General features: G+C 40.9%; 2 protein-coding genes across 13 annotated transcripts in view; one reads left to right on the plus strand and one right to left on the minus strand.

Annotated features, from left to right (window-relative positions):
* The first annotated feature begins 873 nt into the window (after positions 1 to 873).
* Clasp1 (cytoplasmic linker associated protein 1) overlaps positions 874 to 26,855 on the plus strand; it is a 252,343-nt gene continuing 226,361 nt past the window's right edge. For 2 of the 12 annotated variants that reach the window (XM_048368814.1, XM_048368815.1), the window contains exon 1: positions 896 to 1,119. The gene's annotated coding sequence lies outside the window, so the exon portion shown is untranslated. Of the gene's footprint in view, positions 1,120 to 26,855 lie in introns of all 12 variants that reach the window. The other 10 variants (XM_048368817.1, XM_048368818.1, XM_048368821.1 and 7 more) reach the window with 9 other exon arrangements.
* LOC125368018 (60S ribosomal protein L39-like) lies at positions 17,348 to 17,811 on the minus strand. Its single transcript, XM_048368822.1, has one exon. The coding sequence runs from the start codon at positions 17,563 to 17,565 to the stop codon at positions 17,413 to 17,415; it is 153 nt and encodes a 50-aa protein (XP_048224779.1). The 5' UTR covers positions 17,566 to 17,811; the 3' UTR covers positions 17,348 to 17,412.

Below are 26,855 nucleotides of genomic sequence, written 5' to 3' on the forward strand. Positions count from 1 at the left end.
GCTTATAAAGGCAAAGAACAAGGTTACAACAATCAGGTGTTCAAGCAAGCAAGATTAGGACACAGGTACAAATCTGATTGGCTCAGGGTTCGATTCTTAAATGGGTTCACTTGGTAAAATGGGGCCTGACTTCAAAGTCTGGCACTTCACTAGAAGGCAGACCTACAATCCGCACAGCTTTCCGTTCTCAAGCCGCTCTCACCGCCACTAGAGCGGAGCACGGGGCAGGTGAGGCGGCGCATCCGCGATGGCGCTAGAGTAAAAGGCTTCTGAGCTGCTCCAGGCGGCATGCTGAAGGCTCCGTTCCCCACAGCGCCAAGGGCCTCGTGCTTCCGGCAAGGCTTCTGAGCTGCTCCAGGCGGCATGCTGAAGGCTCCGCTCCCCACAGCGCGAAGCCATGTGCTTCCGGCACCGGAGTTCGCGCCGGTGCACAAGGTAAGGGGGTCTGTGTATGTGAGTGACAGCCACACGGCTGGCTACGGAAAGCCGCGTGGTACAATCCCCTCCGTCAAAATCGCCGGCTGAGGAGTGGACGCTGTAACCCAGAAGTGGAACTGTTTCCTTCAGGTATTAGACACCTCCCTTCCACCCCACGAAAGGAAGTTCCGGCCGGACGACTTCTGTCCACACTCTCCTGCCCCCACAGTAGCTCTTCTACCGCGGTACCCCGCTTTCTGGTGCCGTTTGCTGTAGCTCTCACGTTCCTTGTCTAGCTCGAGTTTTGCCACGGCTCCCTAAGGGACCTAATTACATCTTGCGACCCCTTCCCTAAAGAATTTCTTTACCCTACGGATCCCCATTAGGGACAACTAACGCTCCCTCAAGGAGCCAAAGCACTTGGGGCAGTCGGCTCCCGACGCCGGTGCGTCGGCGCCTGCGCAGAACGTTACCATAGAGAGGCAGCCTCCTCTCTGGCCTCGGTTTATACTCTCTATGGTCTAGCGGGGTCTATGGCCGTAAGGGGAATAAGGGAGATCGCACTGCGCAGGCGCAGTTGGCCTTTTTTTTTTTTTTTTTTTTTTTTTTTAATCCCCGCACCAAGCACTTAACCTCATTGGGGTGGAGGAGAAGGCGGCGGCTATCTGGTCCGCAGCGGCAATTGTAGTGACTAATGTGGCTGTAAGTACCGGGTTGGGACTCGGAGGTCTTAAACCCGAGACTCCCGCGGCCCTCTGAGTCCCCCGCGGCGGCGGGCGCGGGATCTGGGTGGGGGCGATGTCCAGCGCTGTCACGGGCTCCGGGGCGTACTTTGGGGGAAGGGGGCGGCCCTGAGGTAGGAGCGGGGCGCGGAGCTGGCGCGATGGTGGCTCATCCGCTCCACGGGGAGCGGGGGGGGCCCGGCTGCACTGCAGAGGGAGGGGGCCGGCGGCGGAGTCGCCCCGCGGGGCTTTGTGTGCCCCCCTCTAGCCCAGACCCCACCCCGGGCCCCCTCCGGAACCGAGCCGCCCCTCCAAGGGAGAAGCGAGCGACGCCCGGGTGGCGTTTGAGAGGAACCCGGATTGCAGGGCAGGGGGCCGCGAGGAGCCCGCGACCACTCATCCTGGGCGAGTGGTGGGTGTGGAGACGGATCCGGAGAGCAGGGGTGCCGGGGCGGCGGGCGGGCGGCCGGGGCTCCCGGCCAGGCCAGACAAAGCACGAGCCAGCAGCTCGGAGCGGAGCCGCCGGGCCGGCGGGTCGCGCGGATGGCCTCCGTCCTGCGGGCAGGCGGCTCCTCCGAAGCTCGGGAAGCGGACAAGTGCCGAGCGGAGCCTGTGCAGCCTTCTTAACTTGCCTTTGTTGTTCTTTGGTGTTGGCGGAGACGCTCTGACGAAGATGAGTGTGTGCTCTTGCACATTAGTGGGCTTGGTTACAATGGAGCTTCATCGAATCTCGCTTTTCATTTTCTTAGCTGCTCGGATGAGTATGGGGTTTTCCAGAGACTAATTACATAATGTTTTTAAATAGTTGCGTTTATTTTTAAAATTAAAAATAATAATTAAATGGGGCCTAGAAGCATGTAGTGTTGCATCCGGGTGAATTTCTGGCTAGCAGGGGCTCGTTCGTTAAATACTGACCTCTTTGTAGAACCTGTGAGTTCTTTAAACATGGTACTTTAAATTTGTAGATGTGGCAATGAGTTTAGTATTCATTCCCCAGTCCTTTGGGAGGCAGTGATGAGGAGTCGGAAGCGACAAATAGTTGCATGATGCCGTCTACCTTGCACCATATTTAGGTGCCACAGTCCGGTGGCCTTAGAAATTGTTTTTATATTTTTATTATTATTTCTGAGCTCTGTGTTTGAGGGATCCTAGACAGAAGGTTCCATTTGCTCATCTAAGCAGTAGGAGAAGAGTAACATTGATGCAGACACCATAGAGATAAGGAAAATAACACTGCCCAGAGTACTGAATATTATTTATTTTTCCCACTTGCTAAAAACGATTTAAATGTTGATGAGCTGTTTGCTTATTCATCTTTGGAAATTTGTCTGATGGCACTTGGTCACTCAAATCTCAGTTATTGTTTATTACTGGTTAACCTGTAACACTATTTTAGATCTTTATAAAGTTTCATTTATTTCTTCGTTGGGGGTCCAACCCAAGATTTCACACTTACTAGGCAAGTTCTCTATTACTACAAATACACTCTCAGCCCCCTAAAGTTTACAAATTTTTATCAAGTTTTCAGCTATAGCTTTTAACTTTCTTAACTAAGGTTAACCAAAGTCAAAACTCCTTTCAAGAGACTTTGTTGGTGGTATAGGTGTCAAATACTGTATCTCCATGTTAAAATTTGATGTGGCAAACTTACCAAAAGCTTTTGCCAAGTTTACGTCACAATTAGTATTAGAACCGAAATTCCAGATCTAAGTGTGTCAAGCTTTCGAATTAACCCACAGATTCAATTTTTTTTCATGTAAAAAGGTAAATGTGTTTTTGGTACTGATAGCAAGCAAAAATCAGAAGCATGTGTGTTAAGGCTCCAGTAATTGCTGAGATAGAATCTCTTTTAAGTGTAGTTCAGCTGGTGGGATCTTGCTTTTTATTGAGCAAGACTTTAAAATAGTTTAAATAAGTGGTGAGAAAATGATTGGCCAGAAGAACACTAAGTTTATTATTCATATGCTTATATTTTGTTTGCTTTTGGATTTAGTTCTTTTTCTCCTTTCCTTTAGTCTTTTGTTGCTTCTGTTTTCTTGAGAGTAGCTCAGTATCATGACTTAGAAGTTGGTTGTGAAATTTTATGGGTTTGACATTTGTTTGAGGCTCCCATTCTTAAGTATCTACTTAAAAATCAGTTTTTTTTTGTTATTTTGTAGTACTATTGTAAATGTAACTATTTAGATTATTAGGCTTAGCTGAGTTTTAATAACTGTCAGTTGTGATATCTGCAAGTTTAGATGTCAAATTAGGTAGTGGACAGAAATAAAAGACATGTTTAAAAACAATCATTTAGGAGTTTCATGAAAAGAAGAGAGGGTTTTACTAGTCTTAAAAATTAAAAAAAATGAGTAAGAAAGAAATAATTGATGATACATTAATTTTTATTTTTTTATTTGAGACAGAATTTTGCTATGTTGCCTGGGCTGGCCTCAAACTTGTGATCCTCCTCTTTTAGTCTACCAAGTGCAGAATTACAGGTGTAAAAAAACACACAGTTTTTGATTTGTAAAATGTAATAAAGGAAAAATGAACTAAGCCTTCTTTTTCTTTGTTTTTTTTTTTTTTTTTTTGCCAGTCCTGGGGCTTGAACTCAGGGCTTGAGCATTGTCCTTGGCTTCTTTTTGCTTAAGGCTAGCACTCTACCACTTGAGCCACAGTGCCACTTCTGGCTTTTTCTATATGTGTGGTGCTGAGGAATCCAACCTAGGGCTTCATGTATACGAGGTGAGCATTTTTGCCCCAAGGCCATATTCCCAGCCCCTTCTTTTTCTTTTTCTCTTTTAAACCAGTCCTGGGGCTTGAACTCAGGGTCTGAGCACTGTCCCTGGCTTCTTTTGCTCAAGGCTAGCACTCTACCATTTGAGCCACAGCACCACTTGTGGCTTTTTCTATAGAAGTGGTACTGAGGAATTGAACCCAGGGCTTCATGTATGTGAGGCAAGTACTCTATTACTGGGCCATATTCCCAAACTAAGCCTTCTTTACTGAGTGCCAGCATCGAGTCCATAAAATGTATGCTTTAGATGAACTAGTCTCTAAAGTTCCAGAGTTACTGTTTGCTTCTAGCCTGTTCCTCACCACTTTGGGGTTCACCTGCTCCTTTTATGTGCAGACCATTACTGCCACATGAAAAGATTTTTCTCCCCTAATTCTTAGGGCAGCTGAGCCCCAACATTGTAGTTCAAATGATGGGATTTCTTTTATTGCATCTCTGTTAACTTTTGTCTTGTTCCTGGCCTGGAAGTCTCCTCACTCCTTGCTATTTCCTGTTGCATGCCATCACCTTCACTCCTGGGCATTTATTCTTCTCAAGATCTTTGAGGTCCCAGGGAATAGAATACATAATTTCATCACCTGTTGCTTACAAATGACATGTATAAGTAGTAGAAACTGTTGATTGTGTGAAAGAAGAAATTCATGATAAACAGGAGTTGAGACTTGGAAGAACTCTCACAGGCTCTATCTGTCAACTTCTTGTGTCACAGCTTCAAACTTTTCTGTTCCTGGGTGGATGTTGGTTATTATATTAGACATGTTTTAGATTATCAAAATCTAGCCTTCCCTTTTTAACCTTTTGACATTCATTACTTTCATGAAGCAGCATGAATTAAGTCATTATTTTGTGTGTGTATGTGTGCTTGTGCTGGAGCTTGAACTCAGAGCCTGGACACACTGTCTCTGTGTTTATTATTTTTTTTCCCTCAAGACTAGTGCTCTACCACTTGAGCCATAGCTCCACTTTCAACTTTTTTGGCAGTTAATTGGAAAGTCTCACAGACTTTCTTGTTTGGGCTGACTTTGAACTCAGATCTCAGTTATCTGAGTAACTAGGATGACAGGTATGAGCCAACTCCATCCAGCTGTCTCTTCCTTTTCCTCATAACTGCCTTTCATTTCCCACAGGACAGTCATCAGGCCTTCTCTGAATTTCTTGGGTAGATTCTTTATTAAGTCCTTTTTGAGGTGGGCACAAATATAGTTCAGAAGACATGTGGACCCTGTACTTTAGGTGCCCAGAGTCTGGGGGTGGGGTGGGGAGATGACCATAGCTCAACTTTATGCTGGTTCTCTTGCAAGTATTCAGATACCCTTAGGTCCTCTGTCCTCTCCTGGATTATTTATTTGTTTGGTGTTAGCATTGGTGTTGGGAAATGAATCCTAGGCCACATGAATCTCTACCACTGAGCTATCCTCCTGGCCACCCTCCAACTTGCCATATTTTCTTTATGTATCTCTATTTTTAAAGTGTTTCTAAAGATGCAGTATATAAAATAAAGCAGTGTATAAAATAGAACCTGACTATAATATACTGCTAGTTACTCAGATCAGGAAACTCTATCAGTGGGGTTCACACTTTCTTTGGGCATTCTGTTCCTGTCACATACCAGTCCTGTGGCTTTGAGCCAGTTAAATAACCTCTTTGTATTTTAATGTCTTCATCTATAAAAAATAAAAGGATGAGTAGAGGGTACTGTTGACAGTAGCACCTTTTTATAGCATTGTCAGGATTAAATTAGATAATATATGCAACATGCTAGGAAGGCCAAATTATTAAGTGGGTAGTACATGGTAAGAATTCATATTAATAATAGAGTTGTGGGAGTTACAGAAGGCAGTCATTAGAATAACTTTGGAAGCTTGTTAAGTTGTACATAGTCTAACCTTATTTATTACTCTCATCTATCTAGAGATGTTGGTCAGTTAAGTAGGCCTCAGGTGGCCAGTTTTAACAACTCTCATATGATCCTTAAGTACCCCAAATGTTGAGAATTTTCCATTCTATATTAATGCTGTCAGTGACAGTATTTAATTTTACAAGTTTTTGTTTAGAATTACTTAATAGGTGAGTAGGTCCTCTTTAAAGGGTTGAACTGTGAAGATAGCGGGAAAGGCATAGGACCCCCAACCTCACGCCTTTGCGAGGCACATCTAACTTACTAATTTGGAATGTATCCTTCTAAACCTTGCCCTTTTTTTTTTCTCCTGAGATGTTAATGAATGTCTTTGTAATATTAGGCAGAATTAACGAATAAAAATTATTTTAAGGACTTTTGCAGTCATAATCCTCTTTGTTACCTTTCAGGTCCTGGGAGGTGGGCAGGGGAAAGTGCATCACTATCCTGTCAATTTGTAGATGAGAAACCAAGCTCTACAGATGAATTCAGTCCTGATGGAGCTAGGAGAACAAGGCCTTCTGTCTCCTAGCTTAATGTTCTTTTCATGTGAACTGCACTATCTCTTAGCTACATAATTTTGTTGGCTTTATTGAAGTTGTGGTTCATGAAGTCTTCTGATCTTTTTGCCATGTGAATAGCTGCCAAACCAGATTTCCTCCTTTCCTTCAGTGCACATATACTAGCTTTTTAAAAATGTGAATTCAGAGCTTTATGTTCAAATCTGTCTACCAAGCTATGTCTTTTGGGGGAAAAAGTAGAACTAACCTTATGGCTATCTTGTTACCACGACACTTGGGGTGAGCATGTCTTCTGTCACACAGCTGAGGTCAGTGTCTGTACTTTCTACCCATCTCTGCCTTGTTCTAGTTCCTCCTCGGGCACAATTGATTAAACTTATTGATAGTCATATTGCTTTAATTTGCAATGATGTGGAAAGTTGAGAGATGAGAGGAGGAACCCACATTAAATCCTCCTAACATCAGTTTTTTCCTTCCTTCCTCTTCCTCTTCCTCTTCCCCTCCCTCCCCCTCCCCCCTTCCCTTTCCCTCCCCCTCCCCCTTCCCTTTCCTTCCCTCCCCCTCCCTCCCCTCCCTCCCTCCTTCCCTCCCCTTAGAGTCTGGTGTGTGAAAGGCAAGTGTTCTATCACTGACCTACACCTAGTCCTGGTTGTATTTCTTCTTTTTTGCCAGTCCTGGTGCTTGGGACTCAGGGCCTGAGCATGGTCCCTGGCTTCTTTTTGCTCAAGGCCAGCACTACCACTTGAGCCACAGCACCACTTCTGCCTTTTTCTATATATGTGGTGCTGAGGAATTGAACCCAGGGCTTCATGTATGCAAGGCAAGCACTCTACCACTAGGCCATATTCCCAGCCCCTGGTTGTATTTCTTAATGTAGCATCTATGACACTCTTACTTACAGTTGGCCACTAGGAAGCTCAAAGTGGAGCTGTAGCTGCTCAAGTGGTAGAGCACCAGCCTTGACAGAAAACCTCAGGTACAGTGCCCAGGCCCCGAGTTCAAGCCCCAGGACTGGCAACAACAAACCAACCAACATCAAAACCAAATCAAAACAAAACTACTCCCAAAGAATTTTTTTTTTGAAGATACTGTATGAAACTTGTAATTAGTCATTACCTTCATGTGATGTCTTTTATTTTCTTGCGTTGCCAAAACCATTACATGGAAGAAAATGTAGCTTTTGCTTTGTGGAACAGACTGGGGTGCTTGTCCACATTAGAATGTGATATTATCACATTTTTGTTGCCTACCTTCAAGTGTTTTTTTAAACAGTTGTGCACTAAGGGCCCAGCCTAAAGTATTTGTTAATGAGAATGTTTGTGGGTGGGGCTGAGGTATCTGTAAATTTAATTTTCTGACATGTTCCTCCAAGTATGTCTGAGGCCACCAATGTCTGAGAGCAGCCTCTGGGGACTACCTTCCAGCTAATTGTCTTCACAGATTGTGTCTTTCCTGTGGGTAGATGCCAGCTCTGTTATGAACGGTTGCTCAGACGTGCTAACAGAGAGGCCTGTTGTATAGAGAGAATGAATTGTGTAGCAGTTCCCTTCCCATTGAAGAGTAGCTGGGTTAGTTCTAGGAACAATCAGCCAGTCTTTTGAAGAGAAGTTGAACTGCATTAAAACCACTCCATCTCCCAAGTCTCCTAGTGGTGCTAATGGTTTAAAACAACTTTAGTTCCCCAAAGTCATGATGATCTCCAAGCCAAGCTTTGTCCTGCTGAGCCTCTGCTAGGCTCAGGGGGAGCACATGTACGTATTGACACTGTAGCAACAGCTGCCATAGAATTGCATGCTTATCATTTGCCATTGGCCTGGGTGTTACAGGTATACTTGAGCCAATTTTTATGGCAGCATTTAAATGCAGTTGCTCTTTTCTTTATCTAGTAAGAGGAAGCTGAGGCTTAGAAGAGGTGAATAATCCATGATCACACAGCTGCAGAGCAGCAAGCAGCTCTTCGCTTTCAGATTCTTCAGCTTCCTTTGCTCTTTCCTACCTCTTTCCTCTTTCTTTCCTTCCTTCTTTTCCTTTTCCCCAGCTCAAGGTGTTCCTCCTCAGCAAAAAGTCAGTAGGCTGCCTTTGGAGAAGTCTGCTCCCAAGGACCACATCTGGTAGTCAGGAGTAATGTAAAGAGGTGCAAATAAATGCCACCCCAAAGTTACTGTTAGACTTGAGTCCCTGGTTTGAAATCTATCATTGGGGCTGGAGACAAAACTCAAGAGGCCCTGGATGGAAGTAAAATGAAACAACATTAATTCAGGGGCTGGGAATATGGCCTCGTGGTAAAAGTTCTCGCCTCGTATACATGATGCCCTGGGTTCGATTCCTCAGCACCACATATATAGAAAATGCCGGAAGTGGCACTGTGGCTCAAGTGGTAGAGTGCTAGCCTTGAGCAAAAAGAAGCCAGGGACAGTGCTCAGGCCCGGAGTCCAAGCCCCAGGACTGGCCAAAAACAAAACAAAACAAATAAACAACATTAATTCATGTATACAGATGGATATGTCACAATGAAACTCCTTTCTTGTACAATCACACTAAAAACAAAAACAGTTACATACTAATTAAAAACAAAACAGATCTACTCTTGGACAATCCAGATCGCTGAAGAACTGATAAAACTTGATTTGTATGCAGTTTTAAAATTTAGTATGCCATTGTAGCCATTTTACAACATAACAATCACCACCATCTACTTTACTCCAAATATGAACTCTGTTCCAGTTAAATAGTACCTCCTCATTCCTCCCTCCCCCATCCTTGGTAGCCTCTGTCTACTTCTACCTCTGTGCCTTTGCCTTCTCTAGATATTTTATTTAAAAGAGATCATATATCATTTGTCCATTTATTTACTAAAGTGTGTTTCACTTAGTAATGTTTTCAAGGTTCATCTGTCAGTATATATATATATATATGTATATATATATATATCAGAACACTATTTCCCTACCCTCTTTTTTTTTTTTTTTTTTCTACAGCCTGGGGCTTGAACTAAGGGCCTTACCACTGTTGCTTGGCTTTTGCCATACATTTACTTCTGTCATCTTGCTGTAACAAGCAGTTGGAGATAAGAGGCTCTCAGATTTATCTGTCTAAGATCTTCAGATCTCAGCCTTCTGAGTAGCTAGGGTTACAGACATTATTCACCAGCACCCAGCTTTTCACCATTCCTTTATATTAGTAATAAAATCATATTCAATTGTATGGATGATCCCTCTTTAGTTTACTGACTCATCTGTTGATGCAGTTTGGCAGGCTTTCAATTTTTGGCTATTGTCAATAATGATTCAGTGAATGTTGGTATACAGATAAGAGTCTTCATTTCTACTAGCACAGTATGAGGGTTCCAGTTTCTCTGCATCCTAACCAACATTTACTAGTTTTTGTTTTTAAAAACATTTATATTGTATCATGTTTATAGTATATGTGAAATTGTATCTCATTTTGTTTTTTATTTTTATTTTCCTAATGACTAAGGTGCTGAGAATTTTTTCATGGCCATTTGTATTTCTTTGGAGAGATGTCTAAGTCTTTTTCCCTTTTTGAATTACTTAATTTTGTGTTGGTCCTAGGGCTTGAACTCAGGGTGTGGTGCTGTCTCTGAGCTTTTGTGCTCAAGGCTAGTGCTCTACTACTTTGAGCCACAGCTCCAGTTCCCAGTGACTTATCAGTGTATTTTTAGCGGGCTGTCTGGGCTGGCTTTGAACTGTGCTTCTCAGATCTTAGCATTCTGAGCAGCTAGAATTACAGGTGTGAGCCACCAGCAAACCAGCCACCCTTCCTCATTTTAAAATTTAAATTGTTGTTGACTTTTAGAAGTTAAAAAAAAAAATAATATGGCCGGGCGCTGATGGCTCATGCCTATAATCCTAGCTACTCAGGAGGCTGAGATCTGAGGATTGAGGTTCAAAGCCAGCCTAGGCAGGAAAGACTGTGAGACTCTTATTTCCAAGAGCTCAGGGACAGCACCCAGGCCCAGAGTCCAAGCTCCATGACCGACCCCCCCCCCAAAAAACATATATATATATAATATATAACATATATATTATATATATATATAATCTGGATATTCTGCTTATCAGATGTTACTTGCAAATATTTTCTCCTCCTGAAAATTGTCTTTCTTGATGACATTTGTTGCACAAAAAATGATTAATTTCAATTTATTTGTTATGTTTTGTACATCTTGTGCATGTAGTCATTTTTAATATATTGTCAAATCCAATGTAATGAGGATTTACTCCTATAAGTTTTCTTCTAAGTAATTTTATGATTTAACTATTATACTGAGGTCTTTGATTCCCCCTGCGCCCCCCCCCCCCCCCCCCCCCCCGCTTTTTGGTGCCAGTCCTGGGGCTTGAAATCAAAGCCTTCTTGGTACTCTCCTTGAACTTTTTTGCTCAAACCTAGTGTTCTGCCACTTGAGCCAGCTCCACTTCTGGCCTTTTTTTTTTTTTTTTTTAAGTTTTTTTTTTCCCCCATTTTTTTAAGTTTTATACTTTATTGGAGATAAGAGTTTCATGGGCCTTATTGTTCTGGCTGGCTTTGAACCACTATCGTCAGATAACAGTTTCCTGAGTTGCTAGGACTATTAGGCATGAGCCACTGGCACAAGGCTTTGATCCATTTTTGAGTTCATTTTTGTATATGGAGTGATGTAGGAGGTCAAGTTGAATTTTTTGAATATAGATACTCACTTAGTATTATTTGTTGGAGACTGATAGAAACTTGTTTATGTATTACACAGTGGCATTATGTTTTGCTTTGAGCTTTTGACTTGAATGTCTCCCCTTACCTCCCTCATCTCCTGTTTTCTTCCCCTTAAAACTGGATAACTGGTGTTTCTGTGATGGCTGTGTTGCCCACTAACACGTGAGACAATATTTGTGAGTTCACTTCCTTTCTTTTAGTTGTGTATGGTTACTTAGCTTTTATTTTCTACCTTGTTTTTGGAGCTGCAGCTTTAGCCCAGGCCCACATGCATGCTAATAAGCACATATGGTCCCACTGAGCTTTAGGCAAAGCCCTTGTTCAACTTTTGAATGGTTTGTGTTTCAAAAGTAGATTATAAGGACCCTTGGGGTATGAGAGTGGGTGGAGGTTGTATTTTCCAATTCCTTCCTCTCCTGTGGAGGAAACATCTCTCTTAAGTGCTGATTCATCTGGTGCCTTTCTTGTCACTGGGGTGCCTAGTCTAGTATCATTCAAGTGTTGTCTTTAACCAACCATTATTGGTTGAATTATGTTTTCTGGTGGTTAATTGGAGATAAGAGTCTTACCGACTTTCCTGTCTGGGCTGGCTTTGAACTGAGATCCTCAGATCCCAGCCTCCTGAGTAGCTAGGATTACAGGTGTGAGCCACTGGCACTTGGCTTCTTTCTTTCTTTTAACTTAGGATATTTGAATGACCATCAGGTATGAGGTTCATTGTATAGATGACTTGAAGAAATTTTAACTTGTTAGGTAAGATTCTGGTAACTGAATTTTAACTTGTGAATATTATTTATTTTAGGGGTGGATTTTGTGTGTCTAGACTTGCTTTTCCATTTTTCACAAATGCTTCTTCATTTCAAAATTGAGTGCACTATATATACTCACACACATACATGCATACATACATACAAAAATGACAAGTAGCACTAAAAATTCCTACTAGGTTCTGCGGTTCCAAAAGTTAACTAATGAGAAAGTATGTGTTCTTGCTGTCTGTGTCTGTTATCATGTTTCCCTCCATCACAGTCTGGTGTTCAGTAGTAAGTAGTATTACTTGTCAGCGCTGACACCTCCCTTGGGAGTGAGGCCACTTTGTAGTTTACAGTCCAAATACAGTGAAAGGAAGGAGCAGTGTAAAGGTTGCCCTTGGGTGTTTTTATTTTCCTCAAGGTTTCACTCCTAAGTGTTTCTTAGCATCATGTTAGGTAAATACTTAGGTCATCTGAGATACTGGTTATTTACTTTTTTATTTTTATAGAAGATTCTTATTAACAGTAGAAAAAAGCAATAAATTTATTGAAACAGGGTCTCTGCTCTGAACCTAATGTGACCTGGAATTTATTCTGCAGTCCAGACTGACCTCTAATTTGTAATCTTCCTGCCTCACACTGCCTCACATTGGGGATTACAGGTATATACTACCACACCAAACTTCAGTTTTCTTTTCCTACTTCTGTTCTTTTAGGATTGCAGGGTCTGTTAAAATGTAGCTATAGGTTCATGAATATCTTCTGTCCTAAAAGTTTGATTCAGAAAGTAATTAAAAAAATGAAATGCATTACTCACTAGGCATAGGGTCCCATTCTGAGGAGGGTAGCTCTTTAAGAAGAAATACTGTCAGTGTAAGCTGATCTGGACGAATGAGTGGCATTTAACCTATTTTTAACCTGTTATCCATTGAACTTACCTGTTGGCAAGGGCTACCACACCAAGCACATTGTGGTCCAGAACTGCACTTCTAAACTAAGCATTGTGTCCAAAGCTTTCCAATTGATCATTCCTTTAAAAATGTGTAGATTTCTGAAATTGCCAAAGGAACATTAGTTTGGGTAAATTCTACCTAGCTAATTGTGTAGTAGTAATTTGATAAAATCATGAAAAAATATCCTAAGTGCTGGACGATTAGCACCATCTCTGTGATTATTTGAGATTCTGAGGGGATTGCAGGGGATGCAGAAAGGGTGTGTTAATGAGAATTGGTACTGAAAACAGAGCCTTTAAAGGAAAATGCCGCCATTAAGATAAGCTATTCTAGGGTGTATCTTGGGTTACTAATAGAGACTGAACAAATTGTGCAAGTTGAACAGAATCTTTATTCAGCAAACTTTGCTAGTGTGCCTAAGGACAGACAGAAAGGCTCTTAGCCTTGTTTGCAGAGTCTATGTATAAGGAGAAAGGCAGACAAGTAAGGAGTTGGCTGTGATTCCCTGTGTTTAAGTGTTATCATAAGGGAAGACTGAAGAGGGGAGGGCTCTCATGGTTTGAATGTGTCCCTCAATCCCTTATGGTGAAAATTTAACTCCTAAATTCAAATGTTAATGGTATTTGTAGGTGGAATCTTTGGGAGGTAAGTAGGATTAGATGAACTACTGAAAATGAGACCCTGCCCCGATGGCATTAGTGGTGCCATTTGCTGCGACGTGATGCAGGAACAAGGTTTTCCACAGCTGCTGGCACTGTCCTGCTCTTGGGCTCCCAACCTCTGGAATGTTGAACCAAATAAAACTTTATAAAATTATATAGTCTGAGGTATTTTGTTTCAGCAGCAGAAAATGGATGACCACATGTTCCTCATTTGGGTCCTGTTTTGACCTGAAAGTGTGAGGTCCTGAACCAGAACACTTTGGGGTCTGCTTGTTGCCTTTCCATTCATGACAGAGCTGTGTTGGCCGGGGTCTGGCTTGTGACCTTGAGCCAAGAACTTTTGGCAATATTTATCCATGTTGTAATTTTGTGAAGTGGCAAATAAGAGTCAAAGCTCCTTAACTGAAAGAAGGAGTCTATTTGAAAAGAAAACACCTTCCAGAGAGCACTAGATTGTTACAGAATTCTTCTGATTTCAGATATTTATTTGAATTGTAAACTGATCAGTGAGTTAATTTTTGAATTTTGAGAGAACCTGTTGCTTTTGAATAAGGATAGCATTGCCTGTTTTTTTTTTAATTGTAGTTACATTATGGACTTTATGATTTTTTTTTTTTTTTTTTTTTTTTTTTTTTTTTTTTGGCCAGTCCTGGGCCTTGGACTCAGGGCCTGAGCACTGTCCCTGGCTTCTTCCCGCTCAAGGCTAGCACTCTGCCACTTGAGCCACAGCGCCGCTTCTGGCCGTTTTCTGTATATGTGGTGCTGGGGAATCGAACCTAGGGCCTCGTGTATCCGAGGCAGGCACTCTTGCCACTAGGCTATATCCCCAGCCCTTTTTTTTTCTTTTAACAAAAGGTACCTAGGGGATATGTCTTTTCTTTTTCTTATGAGTAATCCAAATCTGTTAGTTGCATGTGAGAATTTTTTTTTTTTCTTTTGCCAGATGGGCTTGAACTTGGCCTGGGCACTGTTCTGAGCTTTTTTGCTTAAAGTTAGCACTCTACCATTTGAGCCACAGCGCCACTTCTGGCTTTTTCTGTGAGCAATTAAATCCACTGGCTTCATGCATGCTGAGCAAGCATTCTACCACTAAGCCATATTCCTGGCCTGAGAATTCTTTTAGTTTTGCTCAAATTATTTACAAATGAGAAAGCTGTTACTTAAATGCATAAGGAATACGATTTGATTCTTTTTTGGGGGGAAATAGTAGAGGGTTGATTCTGGGGCTTGAACTCAGAGTCTGGGCACTGTCCCTGAGCTCTTTTTTTCTCAAGGCTAGTGTTCAACCACTTTGAGCCACAGTGTCATTTCCGGTTTTCTAGTGGTTAACTGAAGACAAGAGTCTCACAGGCTATTCTCTCTGGGCTGGCTTTAAACCAGGATCTTCAGATCTCAGCCTCCCGAGTAGCTAAGATTGTGGGCATGAGCCCTGTTGCTTTGATTCTTTCTAGATGCCAGTGCTGCCTTCTAGAGATGACTATGAAGTGTACTAAATAAAATGGCTGCTTCAGTATTTTTTAGTAGCTGCTAGTGGCTGCAGGATCAAGATTATAATTCTTCTTGACTTTACAACCTTTCTAGTGTGTATTCGATACGTACTAGATTTTTTTCTTTTTTATGTTGTGCTAGGGTTTGAACTCAAGGCCTCATGTTTACCAGACATGTATTCTAATTTTTTCTATTGAATGGCTTTTATTTTACTTTAAAGAAACATTCTTATTATCTCTAAGCAGTTGTACACAGGAGTTGCCATATTTATTTATTTATTTATTTATTTTTATAATTTACTTATTAAACTTTTTTGACAAGGTGTTGTGCAAAAGGGGTACAGTTACATAGTAGGGCAGTGTGTATATTTCTTGTGATATCTTACACCCTGTTTTCCTTTCCCTTCCCTAGGTCAGGTAGACATATATACAATACACAGTGTACCAAAAACATATACAGTAGCCACATGGCCTAGGCCAAAGGAAATTCACCTAGGGCTTTAAATGTAATGTTGTCAATAGGGTTTGCTTATCCTTGTCTTATATGAACGTACATACATAGCTTTTGAGCTATTGTGATACACTGAGAGGTCTATTTTTGACCTTTGTATGTTCAGTAGTTGTTTGGTTTTAGTTACATAATGTAGGGTTGCTGACCCAAACCTGTGGGAAATACCATTTGAAAAGAAGTTTTTGGTTTCACAGACCTGGTCTCTACTGTCTCCCCCTTCCCCCACCTTAACAGTCAAATATCAAGGAGATCATGCCCCTTTGTTTTCTGTGTTCTAGGCTTGTCTCGCTCAACATTATTTGTTCAAGTTCTGACCATTTCCCTGCGAACACCAATATTTCGCCATTTCTAATCGCTATGTAGTATTCCATTGTGTATAGGTACCATATTTTTTGGATCCATTCATCGGTGGAGGGGCATCTGGGTTGTTTCCATATTTTGGCTATTGTGAATTGTGCCGCGATAAACATGGAAGTACAAATGTCTTTTTGATATCTTGGGTTTTGCTGTTTAGGATAGATGCCTAGGAGTGGTATGGCTGGGTCATAGGGTAGGTCTATGTTGAGCTTTTTGAGAAACCTCCATACTGTTCTCCAAAGTGGTTGTACTAATTTGCACTCCCACCAACAATGGAGAAGGGTTCCTCTTTCCCCGCACCCCCTACAGCATTTGTTGTTGCCTGAGTTCAGAGTATAGGCCATTCTAATTGGAGTGAGGTGGTATCTCAGGGTTGTTTTTATTTGCATTTCCTTTAGTGCCAGGGATGTTGAACATTTCCTCATATGTTTCTTTGCCATTTTTATCTCTTCTCTTGTGAAGTCTCTCTTTAGCTCCTTTGCCCATTTCCTAATTGGTTTACTGGGCTTGGAGGGGCTTAGTTTTTGAGTTCTCTGTAGATGACAGATATTAGGCCTTTGTCTGTTGCTGTGCTGGTAAAGATCCTTTCCCATATGGTTGGCTGTCTTTCTGTTTTGGTGGCTATGTCCTTAGCTGTGCAGAAACTTTTTATTTTGTAATAGTCCCATTTGTTGAGTCTCTCCCCTATCTGTTGTGCCCCTGGGACTCTATTCAGGAAGTTCCTTCCTGTGCCTATAAGTTCTAGTGTCTTTCCTACTCTGTCCTTCAGTAGTTTCAAGGATTCAGGTCTGATATTGAGGTCCTTGATCCATTTTGAGTTGATCTTGGTGCATGGTGATAGGCTAGGGTCTACTTTGAGTTTTTTGCATATGGCTGCCCAGTTTTCCCAGCACCAGTAGTTGAAGAGGCTCTGTTTATTCCATTGTATGTCTTTAGCTCCTTTGTCGAATATCAGCTGTAGACATGTATTCTCGCATAAGCCATGATCCTAGGTTATTTTTTTAGGTAGGGCCCCTTATTTTGCCTGGGTGGGCCTAGAACTGAGATCCTCTCCTACATATGCCTCTGAGTAGCTAGGATTGTAGACATGCACCACTGTGTCTTTGTTCTTTGATATAGGATTTGCTAAAACCCCCCTCCCTCCCAACCAAAATTCTTCTATGTCTACCCTCAGTAGTAGCTAGGATTATGGATGTGAGCCAGTGGTACCCAGATGAATAGGTACCTTTTAGTATTTAACATTACATTTCTTTTTCCCTTTCAAATGTAAGGTTTCACATATTCATTACTGTTCCTATTCTTAAAGTATCCAAAGAAAAATCAGTTAAAAATGTGCAACTCTCGGGGCTGGGAATATGGCCTAGTGGCTAGAGTGCTTGCTCGTATACATGAGGCCCTGGGTTCAATTCCCCAGCACCGCATATACAGAAAATGGCCAGAAGTGGCGCTGTGGCTCAAGAGGCGGAGTGCTAGCCTTGAGCAAAAAGAAGCCAGGGACAGTGCTCAGGCCCTGAGTCCAAGGCCCAGGACTGGCCAAAAAAAAAAAAAAAAAAAAAAAGTGCAACTCTCAGTTCAGGCAGAATTGACATTTCAGCTTGACTGGTTCATGGTAGAGCATAAATATGTGGGTATCTGTGAAATTCCTTACAGACCCAGCTTGGTTCTCCTACAGTGTCTTCTCTTGGAGTTGTACCTGATTTTGTTACCAGTTTTCATTTTAAGCCACTGGGGAGTGGGGTGATTTTTGCTTTTATTGGCCAGAAACTGCTTGATTCTGAAACTCTTGTGAGAAGACATGATTAGAACCCTAGGCACCCTAGCCACAATGGTGAACAAAAGCTGAAGAAGTCACATTTCTTTCAAATAGGAAATAGGTACATGGTTAAAGTCAAAAGAGCAGGAGTTGTGGCTCAAGTGGTCAAATACTAGCTTAGCTAATGCTAGGCCCGTAGTTCAACTCCCAGTACCACCAAATAAACAACAACTCCTCCAACAATAAAAACCAAAACCAAAAAGGAAAACCTAAAAGCCAGTATTTTTTCTTTTCATTAAAATTTTTTTTTTTTGCAAGTATTGCTTTTGTAGTTATTTCTCTTTTTTAACCCTGTGTCTCTCGAATTTGGTATTCCCTTTCAATTTCCTACTTCCAATACCAGTAAACACGGTTTCCAATATACTCAGATAAGATTACAGAGATAGTGTAGGTACAAACATAGGAAGGTGATACAAAACATTATCAATAATAGAAACTACACATACACATAGGACGTTGAAAGTAGTTACAACTGTGATATATCACTTGTTTCCATAACATGGAGTTCATTTCAATTAGCATCATCTTATGTGTTTCTAAGGGTATAGCTATTGGGCCTTGTGATGCTCTGCTATGGCTTGCCTAAACCTGTACTAATTATTCCCAATAAGGGAGGCCATAGAGTCCATGTTTCTTTGGGTCTGGCTCAATTCACTTAGTATAACTTTTTCCAAGTCCTTCCATTTCCTTACAAATGGAACAATGTCATTCTTTCTGATAGAGGCATAAAATTCCATTGTGTAAATGTACCACATTTTCCTGATCCATTCATCTATGGAGGGGCATCTGGGTTGGTTCCAGCTTCTCGCTATGACAAATTGTGCTGCGATGAACATTGTTGTGCTGGTGGCATTACTGTGATTTTGTTTGTGGGCTTTTGGATAGATACCCAAAAGTGGGGCTGCTGGGTCATAGGGGAGTTCTATATTGAGCCTTCTGAGGAATCTCCATACTGCTTGCCAGAGTGGCTGAACCAGTTTACATTCCCACCAACAATGAAGTAGGGTTCCCTTTTGGCCACATCCCCTCCAACAATTGTTATTATTAGTTTTCTTGATATATGACATTCTTGCTGGGGTGAGATGGAATCTCAATGTTGTTTTGATTTGCATTTCCTTTATGGCCAGTGATGTAGAGCATTTTTTCATATGTCTATTGGCCATTCTCATTTCCTCATCAGAGAAGTTTCTTTGTAAGTCTTTAGCCCACTTGATGAGGGGGCTATTGGTTCTTTGCAGTTTTGTTTTGGAAGAAGGTAATTTTTTTAGTTCTGCATATATTTTAGAGATGAGGCCTTTGTCTGTTGAATGTCCGGTAAAGATCTTCTCCCAGTCTGTGGGCTTTCTGTTTATCTTGAGAGCTATGTCCTTTGCCGTGCAGAAGCTCTGGAGTTTGATGCAGTCCCATTTGTCCAACCTTTCTTTGATTTGTAGCCTTTCAGGGTCTTTGTTAAGGAAGTTCTGTCCTGTGCCAAGGAGCCCAAGTGTTTCTCCTACTCCTTCCTTTAGTGTCTTTAGGGTGCCTGTTTTGATTTCAAGGTCTTTAATCCATTTGGAATTGATTTTGGTGCAGGGTGATATATAAGGATCTAGTTTTAGTTTGTTGCATGTGTTGAGCCAGTTTTGCCAGCACCACTTGTTAAAGAGGCTATCTTTCTTCCATACTATTGTTTTAGCTCCTTTATCAAAGATTAAGTAGGCATAGTTCTGTGGGTTTAATTCTGGGTCTTCAATTCTGTTCCATTGGTCTTCAGGCCTGTTCCGGTGCCAATACCAAGCTGTTTTTATTACTATAGCTTTATAATACAGCTTGAAGTTGGGTATTGTAATTCCTCCAGCACTGTTCTTTCTGCTTAGGAGTGTTTTTGCTATTCTAGGTCTTTTATTGTTCCATATGAATTTCTGGATTGCTTCCTCTATTTCATTAAAGAATGGTGTTGGGATATTAATGGGTATTGCATTGAATTTGTAGATAGCCTTTGGCAATATTGCCATTTTGATTACATTAATCCTCCCAATCCAGGAGCATGGGAGGTTTTTCCATTTTCTTAGTTCTGACTTAATTTCATTTTTCAAGCTTTTAAAGTTCTCTTCAAAGAGGTCTTTTTTATTTATTTATATTTTTTTTTTGCCAGTCCTGGGCCTTGGACTCAGGGCCTGAGCACTGTCCCTGGCTTCTTCCCGCTCAAAGCTAGCACTCTGCCACTTGAGCCACAGCGCCGCTTCTGGCCGTTTTCTGTATATGTGGTGCTGGGGAATCGAACCTAGGGCCTCGTGTATCCGAGGCAGGCACTCTTGCCACTAGGCTATATCCCCCAGCCCCATTAAAAAATTTTTTGAAGTGATGATAGATTTATGAGAATTCACAAAAATAATAGGAAGAACTTAATGCATTTGTCCCCCAGTTTCCCCCAATAGTTATGTATGTTAGGTCATTTTTATTTCCTTGGTGCTGGGCTGCTCCTTTATATTCTTAAGATACCCTTTCCCCTGTGTGGTAAACATGGACCCCCCCCCCCGGCCCCGCCCCTTGCTGGTCAACTGCCAAGGCTGCTTCTGGGAGTGCACATGGCTTACCATCTTAATTGTTATTTGTGGATCGGGCACCTTTGCGCAACAGTGTTGGCCCAGGGTCTTGGTGTTTCTCTGTATTTAGGCACTTCTGTGGCTCGAGTATATAACTCAGGCCTATGTATGCTCGTGATGACTTGGTGACAGTGGAAATAGCCCTGGATTTGCAGTTAAGAATCTTTTTTAAATCCTTCTTTTGTTTCACATTTGCTGTGTGATCCTGGATGTTCCTTGTTACTGAATCTCTGAATCTGCTTTCTTCCATAAAATAGCCATGTAATAACATTCTCACATGTTTTGCCAGCGTAGTCATGGGGACATTTATAGACTCACTTAATGCATTGGAAAATGCTATTTCAATGTGGTATAATTATGCTTTATTTGATTGTAATTTGTTTATTTGGCTGTACTGGAGACAGAATCTCACACATTATTATAAATTGTTGAAACAAAAGTCAAATGGCCAGCTCTTACTGTGTTACTTCTCCATACCTTGGCTTCTTTGTTCAAGAAGAAAACTCCTGCCCTTAAATATCCCCAGCTTTCTTATACCTTCTGTCTTAACATTGAATACCCAGTACTTAATAGTCTTCCTTTTTTTTTTTTTCAACTGGGTGTAGCCAAGCTCCCTGGGGAAATTTGGAATGGCCATGTCAGCTGGCATACTATCAAATGACATATCATATGCTCTCTTCTCTCCTTAGGTGTATAAGTCTGGACTTTTTCCTGTTTATAATTGTAGAAAATCTCTTGGGCGAGTATATATCTTCTTTTCTGTTTAGCTTGTTAGTTGGTTTTGCTTGTAGAAATGAACTCTTCATGTGGTAAATAAACTTTTTTTTTTAATCTTTAAGGGGAGACCTTTAAAATTGGAAGATGTTAGTAAATGTATATTCATGTATAGAATCAGTCATAAAATGGAATAAAATAACATATTTAAGGTTTAGATAATTGGCACATTTTTTTTTCTTAAACCTGGTATAGGTATGGGTGTTCTTTAGGTATAAAGAACCCACCAGTGGCTGGGGGCCAGTAGCTCAGGCTTGTAATCCTAGCTACTTAGGAGGCTTGAGATATAATGATTGTGGTTCAAAGCCAACCAGGGCAAGAAAATTCATGAGATACTCTCCAATTAACCACCAAGAAACTGGGAGTGGAGCTGTGGTTCAAGTGGTGTAGGCTTAACCTTTAGTATAAAATATAAAAGCTCAGGAACAGTGCCCGAGTCCTGAGTTAAAGTCCCAGAACCAGCACAAAAATAAAAAAAAGTTATAAACTTGATTTACAAACATAGTTTATATCATAATCATAATCCTGGCCATCTTCTTCTTCTTCTTTTTTTTTTTTTTTTTGCCATTCCTGGGGCTTGAACTCAGGGCTTGGGCACTGTTCCTGGCTTCTTTTGTTCAAGGTTAGCACTTTACCACTTGAGACACAGGGCCCCCTCCGGCCTTTTCTGTATATGTGAGGAATACTGAGGAATTGAACCCAGGGCTTCATGTATGCTAGGCAAGTACTCTACCACTAAGTCATGTCTTCATTCTTTGTTCATAATTTTCATTTTAGAAGTTTCTTACATCTTTGTTTAGGTTTATTCCTAGATAATCTAGTGGTTTTTTTTTTTTTTTTTGCCAGTCCTGGGCCTTGGACTCAGGGCCTGAGCACTGTCCCTGGCCTTTTTTTTTTTTTTTCCTTTTCTTTTTTTTTGCTCAAGGCTAGCACTCTGCGACTTGAGCCACAGCGCCCACTTCTGGCCGTTTTCTATATATGTGGTGCTGGGGAATCGAACCCAGGGCTTCATGTATACTATGCAAGCATTCTTGCCACTAGGCCATATTCCTAGCCCACTCTTTATTTATTTATTTATTTTCAAATTTTTATTATCAAACTGATGTACAGAGAGGTTACAGTTTTATACGTTAGGCATTGGATACATTACTTGTACTGTTTGTTACCTCGTCCCTCTTACCCCCCCCCTCCTCCCCCTTTCCCTTTTCCCCCATGAGGTGTTCAGTTCACTTACACCAAACAGTTTTGCAAGCATTGTTATTGTAGTTGTTTTTCTTTTTTTACCCTGTGTCTCTCAATTTTGGTATTCCCTTTCAATTTCCTAGTTCTAATACCAGTATACATGGTTTCCAGTATACTCAGATAAGATTACAGAGATAGTGTAGGTACAACCTCAGGAAGGTGATACAAGAACATCATCATCAATAATAGAAGCTACAGATACACATGGGATATTGAAAGTAGTTACAACTGTGATATAACAATCGTTCCCATAACATGGAGTTCATTTCACTTAGCATCATCTTATGTGTTCATAAGGGTATAGCTATTGGGCTCTTGTGATCCTCTGCTGTAACTTGCCTAAACCTGTACTAATTATTCCCAATAAGGGAGACCATAGAGTCCATGTTTCTTTGGGTCTGGCTCACTTCACTTAGTATAATTTTTTCCAAGTCCTTCTATTTCCTTACAAATGGGGCAATGTCATTCTTTCTGATAGCGCCTAGCCCACTTTTTAATTATTTTTTTAAAGAGGCTATTGAAGATGAGACTGATATCCTTTTCAATGAGTTTGTTATTCGTATATAGAAAAGACAAGTTTTGTATGTTGATTTTATATACTGGGATTGCTTAATTTATCAGTTCTAAGCATCAAGGAAAAAAGAGGAAAGGGAAAGGGATAATTTGACTAACTCCTTTTTGCATTTCTTTTTCTTTCCTGATTGTTCTTGCTAAATTTTTAGTTACTACACTGTAGTGATAGTGAGTATCTCTGTCTCATTCCTAAATTTAGAGGAAATGTGTGCAGTTTTTCCTCACTGAGTATGATGTAGGTTATGAGTTTGTTATATGTAGTCTTTAGTATGTCAAGGTATGGTCCTTACATACTTAGTTTCTTCAGGGTTTTAATCACAAAGGGATGTTGAATTTTATCAAGTACCTGTTCTGCATACATTGAGGTGAATGTTCACTGTTCTGTTTATATGCTATTTTACATTTATTGATTTTCAATATGCAGAACCATTCTTGTCTTGCATACCTTGAATGAAATCAGGCTTTGGGCCTTAGGGGAGGTAGAAAACCATGGTGGTAGGAGCACGGTGCAGTGTAGGCTGTTGTTCTTATGGAAGTAGAGGATTAGAGTGGGGTGAAGGATGGAGGGTATGATTGAGGAGTGGAGGGAGGAACAAAATGTATGTTTCTCCCATCTTTCAAAATATTGTTACCATCTGGGGACTATTCATTTCATGAACTGTGGGAGAATTTCATGCCCAAATCAGGACCAATGTGTTGTTGGATTCAGTTTACAAGTAGAGGACTTGTGCATCTGTATTCATAAAAGTTATTGCAAATGTTTTTGTTATGTCCGGGTCAAGCTCTGAAGCCAGAGTAATGCTTATTTTGTAGGATGATTTTGGAAGGGTTACATCTCTTTTTATTTCTTTGGAATAACTTGAAGAGCATTGGTGTTAATTCTCAAAAATTCTGGTAAAATTTGACAAGGAATTTTCTTTGTTGGGAGGTTTTATTAGTGCTTTAGTTTTCTTGTTATTGATCTGATTTGGGATTTGATCTGGTGTAGAGTACATTCTCTAGGTTCATTTTGGTAGATCATATGTCATATATGTATGGAAAATTATGCATGTCTTCTAAATTTTTTAATGTTACTCATGGCTATAAACTTAACTCAATTATTTCATGGTTTTCAATTGATTCTGGTATATTATACTTCTATATTTCTATTTTTATTTGGTTCTAGAAATTAAAAAATGCCCCCTTCCTTATATCTTTAATAATCTGATATTTAAATGTGTATTGTTAATCTTCATATGTTCATATAATTTCTCTTTCTTTTTTTTAAGACAAAGTCTTCTGTAGTTCAGGCTCACCTTGAAGTTGTACTCCTCTTGTCTAGCTTCCTGAGGGATTGTAGTGTTTTCTTACCACTGTACCCACCTGTTTTTGTTTTTTGGCCAGTCCTGGGCCTTGGACTCAGGGCCTGAGCACTGTCCCTGGCTTCTTTTTGCTCAAAGCTAGCACTCTGCTACTTGAGCCACAGTGCCACTTCTGGCTGTTTTCTATGTATGTGGTGCTGGGGAATTGAACCCAGGGCTTCATGTACGAGGCAAGCACTCTTGCCGCTAGGCCATATCCCAGCCCCATGTACCCACCTGTTTTGCTATTGGCTTTAAGTTTCACTCTGTGGTGTTAAGAATGTTTTCATATTTGTTAAGGTTATTTTATGGCATAAAATGCACTTTGGAGAAAGTTCTGTGAACTGATGACAGGAATGTGTATTCTGCTGTGGTAGCTGTATTAAGTACATTGATCTAGGGTAAATGTACTCTGATGTCCTTTGTTGATTTTTATTTTTTATTTTTGGTAGAGGAGCTTGTGTGGTTGATTGTGGGTGTTGAAGTTACCCACTATCATTGTATAGAAGTCTGACCCTGTATGTTTAGTAATGCTTGTTTTATGTAACTGAGTACTCTTAGGTTTAGTGCATATATACTTCAGATCATTGTATCTTCTTGATAAATTGTTCCTTTATCAGTAGGGAATTATTTTATTTTTCTGGGCTGGTTTTGGGTTGACGTTTCTTTTGTAGTATATCAATGTTGTTACATCTATTTTCTCTTTGATTCTATTTGATTGCAATATAATTTCCATCCTTTCAGGTTTATTATTGAAAGTTATGTCTTAGTTCCTGTCGAAACAACTTAGGTTTTTTTTTAAAATTTAACTATTGTGAAGGCGATGTGCAGAGGGATTACAGTTACCTTACATAAGTAAGGTAATGAGGTACATTTCTTTGGGAACAGTGTTACCCCCTCTCTCCTCTCTCCTGCTTACTACCCCCTACCCCACTCAAGTTGTAAAGTGATGATACTCACTAGACACTATGTTGAAAATGGGATTGTTTTGAAAGGAGTGTTGTTTCTTCTTTATTCATCTCTGAGGTTTGCTGAATTAATAATGTTTGATTCTTTCCTAATTCTCATTTTCCTATCACTCTTCTAGTGAGATTTGTTCGTTCTTATGCTGTGGTGATTTTGTTTGTCTTGCTTCCTGTTCTGGTTGTAGGATTTATTTTTCGTTCAATCTTTTTCATTTTTTGTTCTGGTATCAGAGCTTAAACTCAGAGCCTTGTGTTTTCACTTGATTTTTTTTTTTTCTTTTTCTATCTCTAATCTAATGGCTGGCACTCTTCCACTTGAGCCATGCCTCTAGTCTAGCAGTATGATGAGTACTACTGACATAATAGTCACGGACTCCTTTAGTTTATCTTTTTCTTTTTTTGGCTAGTCCTGGGGCTTGGACTCAGGGCCTGAGCACTGTCCCTGGCTTCCTTTTTTTACTCTGCCTCTTGAGCCACAGCGCCACTTCTGGCCGTTTTCTATATATGTGGTGCTGGAGAATCGAACCCAGGGCTTCATGTATACGAGACGAGCTCTCTTGCCACTAGGCCATATTCCCAGCCCTATGTTTATCTTTTAAGGTCTTTCTCCTTTGATTTTGAAGGATGACATTGGTGGCTATAATAATTGAAGTTTGAAGTTATTTTTTTCCCCAGGACCTCCTGACCTTTAGAGTTTCTATTGAGAAATCTGCTAATACCTTTCGGGGCTGAGGATGTAGTTCAGTTACAGAAAACTGACCTACCATGCAGAAGGCCTTGCACCATCACTTCAAAAACAAAATAAGATGAAGACAAAAACCAACTAGGCTGAGTGCCTGAGTACCTTGTAATGTGCCTCAAGCCTGTAATCCTAGCTACTGTGGAGGCTGCGATCTGAGTTTCAAGGGCTGAATCCAGCTAACTTCTAGAAAGTTGAAGTAGAGCTGCAGCTCAAGTGGTAGAGCCTTGAGCATAAAAGCTCAGGAATATTGCTTAGGCCTTGGAGTGTTTTTTGTGTCATAGGATCAGCACAAAAATAAAAGTAAAACAACTGAAAATAACAACAACTAACATACTGAACTGTTGATCAGATGATAAAGTGAGATTTACTCCCAAAATGCAAGCTTAGTTTAAAATCTGAAAATCAGTGTAATATGTCACATTAATAAAAGGCAAGACACACAATATATCACAGTAGCTGCAAACAAACATTTATGATGAAACCAAACACCCTTCTATGGTGAAAACACTCAATTACTTAATAGAAGGGTACTTCCTTCATGTGATGGAGGTGCTATGCATGAAAATTGAGACCAGGTGCAGTGGTTTATACCTGTAATCCCAGCTATTCATCAGTTAGAGATCATGAGGGTCATGTTTTGAGGCCAGCTTTGGCAAAATACTAGGAAGATCCATTTCAATAAATGAGCCAAGTATAGTGGTTTAGCTAGGTGGAAGGCATAGTAAAGATTGAGGTCCAGGTTGGCCTGGGCAAGAAAGTGACTACCTGGAAAGTAACTAAAGGAAAGGGCTGGAGGCATGGCTCAGGTAGGAGAGTACCTACCTAGCAAATGCAGTAGTTTAAACCTCAATGCCACTAGGAGAGGGGGAGAAAAAGAGGGGTGGGGGTAGAGCCCACAGGCAACTTCATACTTAATGATGTGAGACTGAATGCCCTCCTCCTAAAGTCAGGGATAAGACAAGGAGTTTTCTCATGCTACTTCTGTCCCGTTCCCCCCCCCCCCCCGCCCCCCCCCCCCCCGTCCTGGGGCTTGGACTCAGGGCCTGAACACTA

This window comes from Perognathus longimembris, chromosome 20 (assembly GCF_023159225.1).
Source record: "Perognathus longimembris pacificus isolate PPM17 chromosome 20, ASM2315922v1, whole genome shotgun sequence".
In the NCBI taxonomy this organism is placed as follows: domain Eukaryota; kingdom Metazoa; phylum Chordata; class Mammalia; order Rodentia; family Heteromyidae; genus Perognathus; species Perognathus longimembris.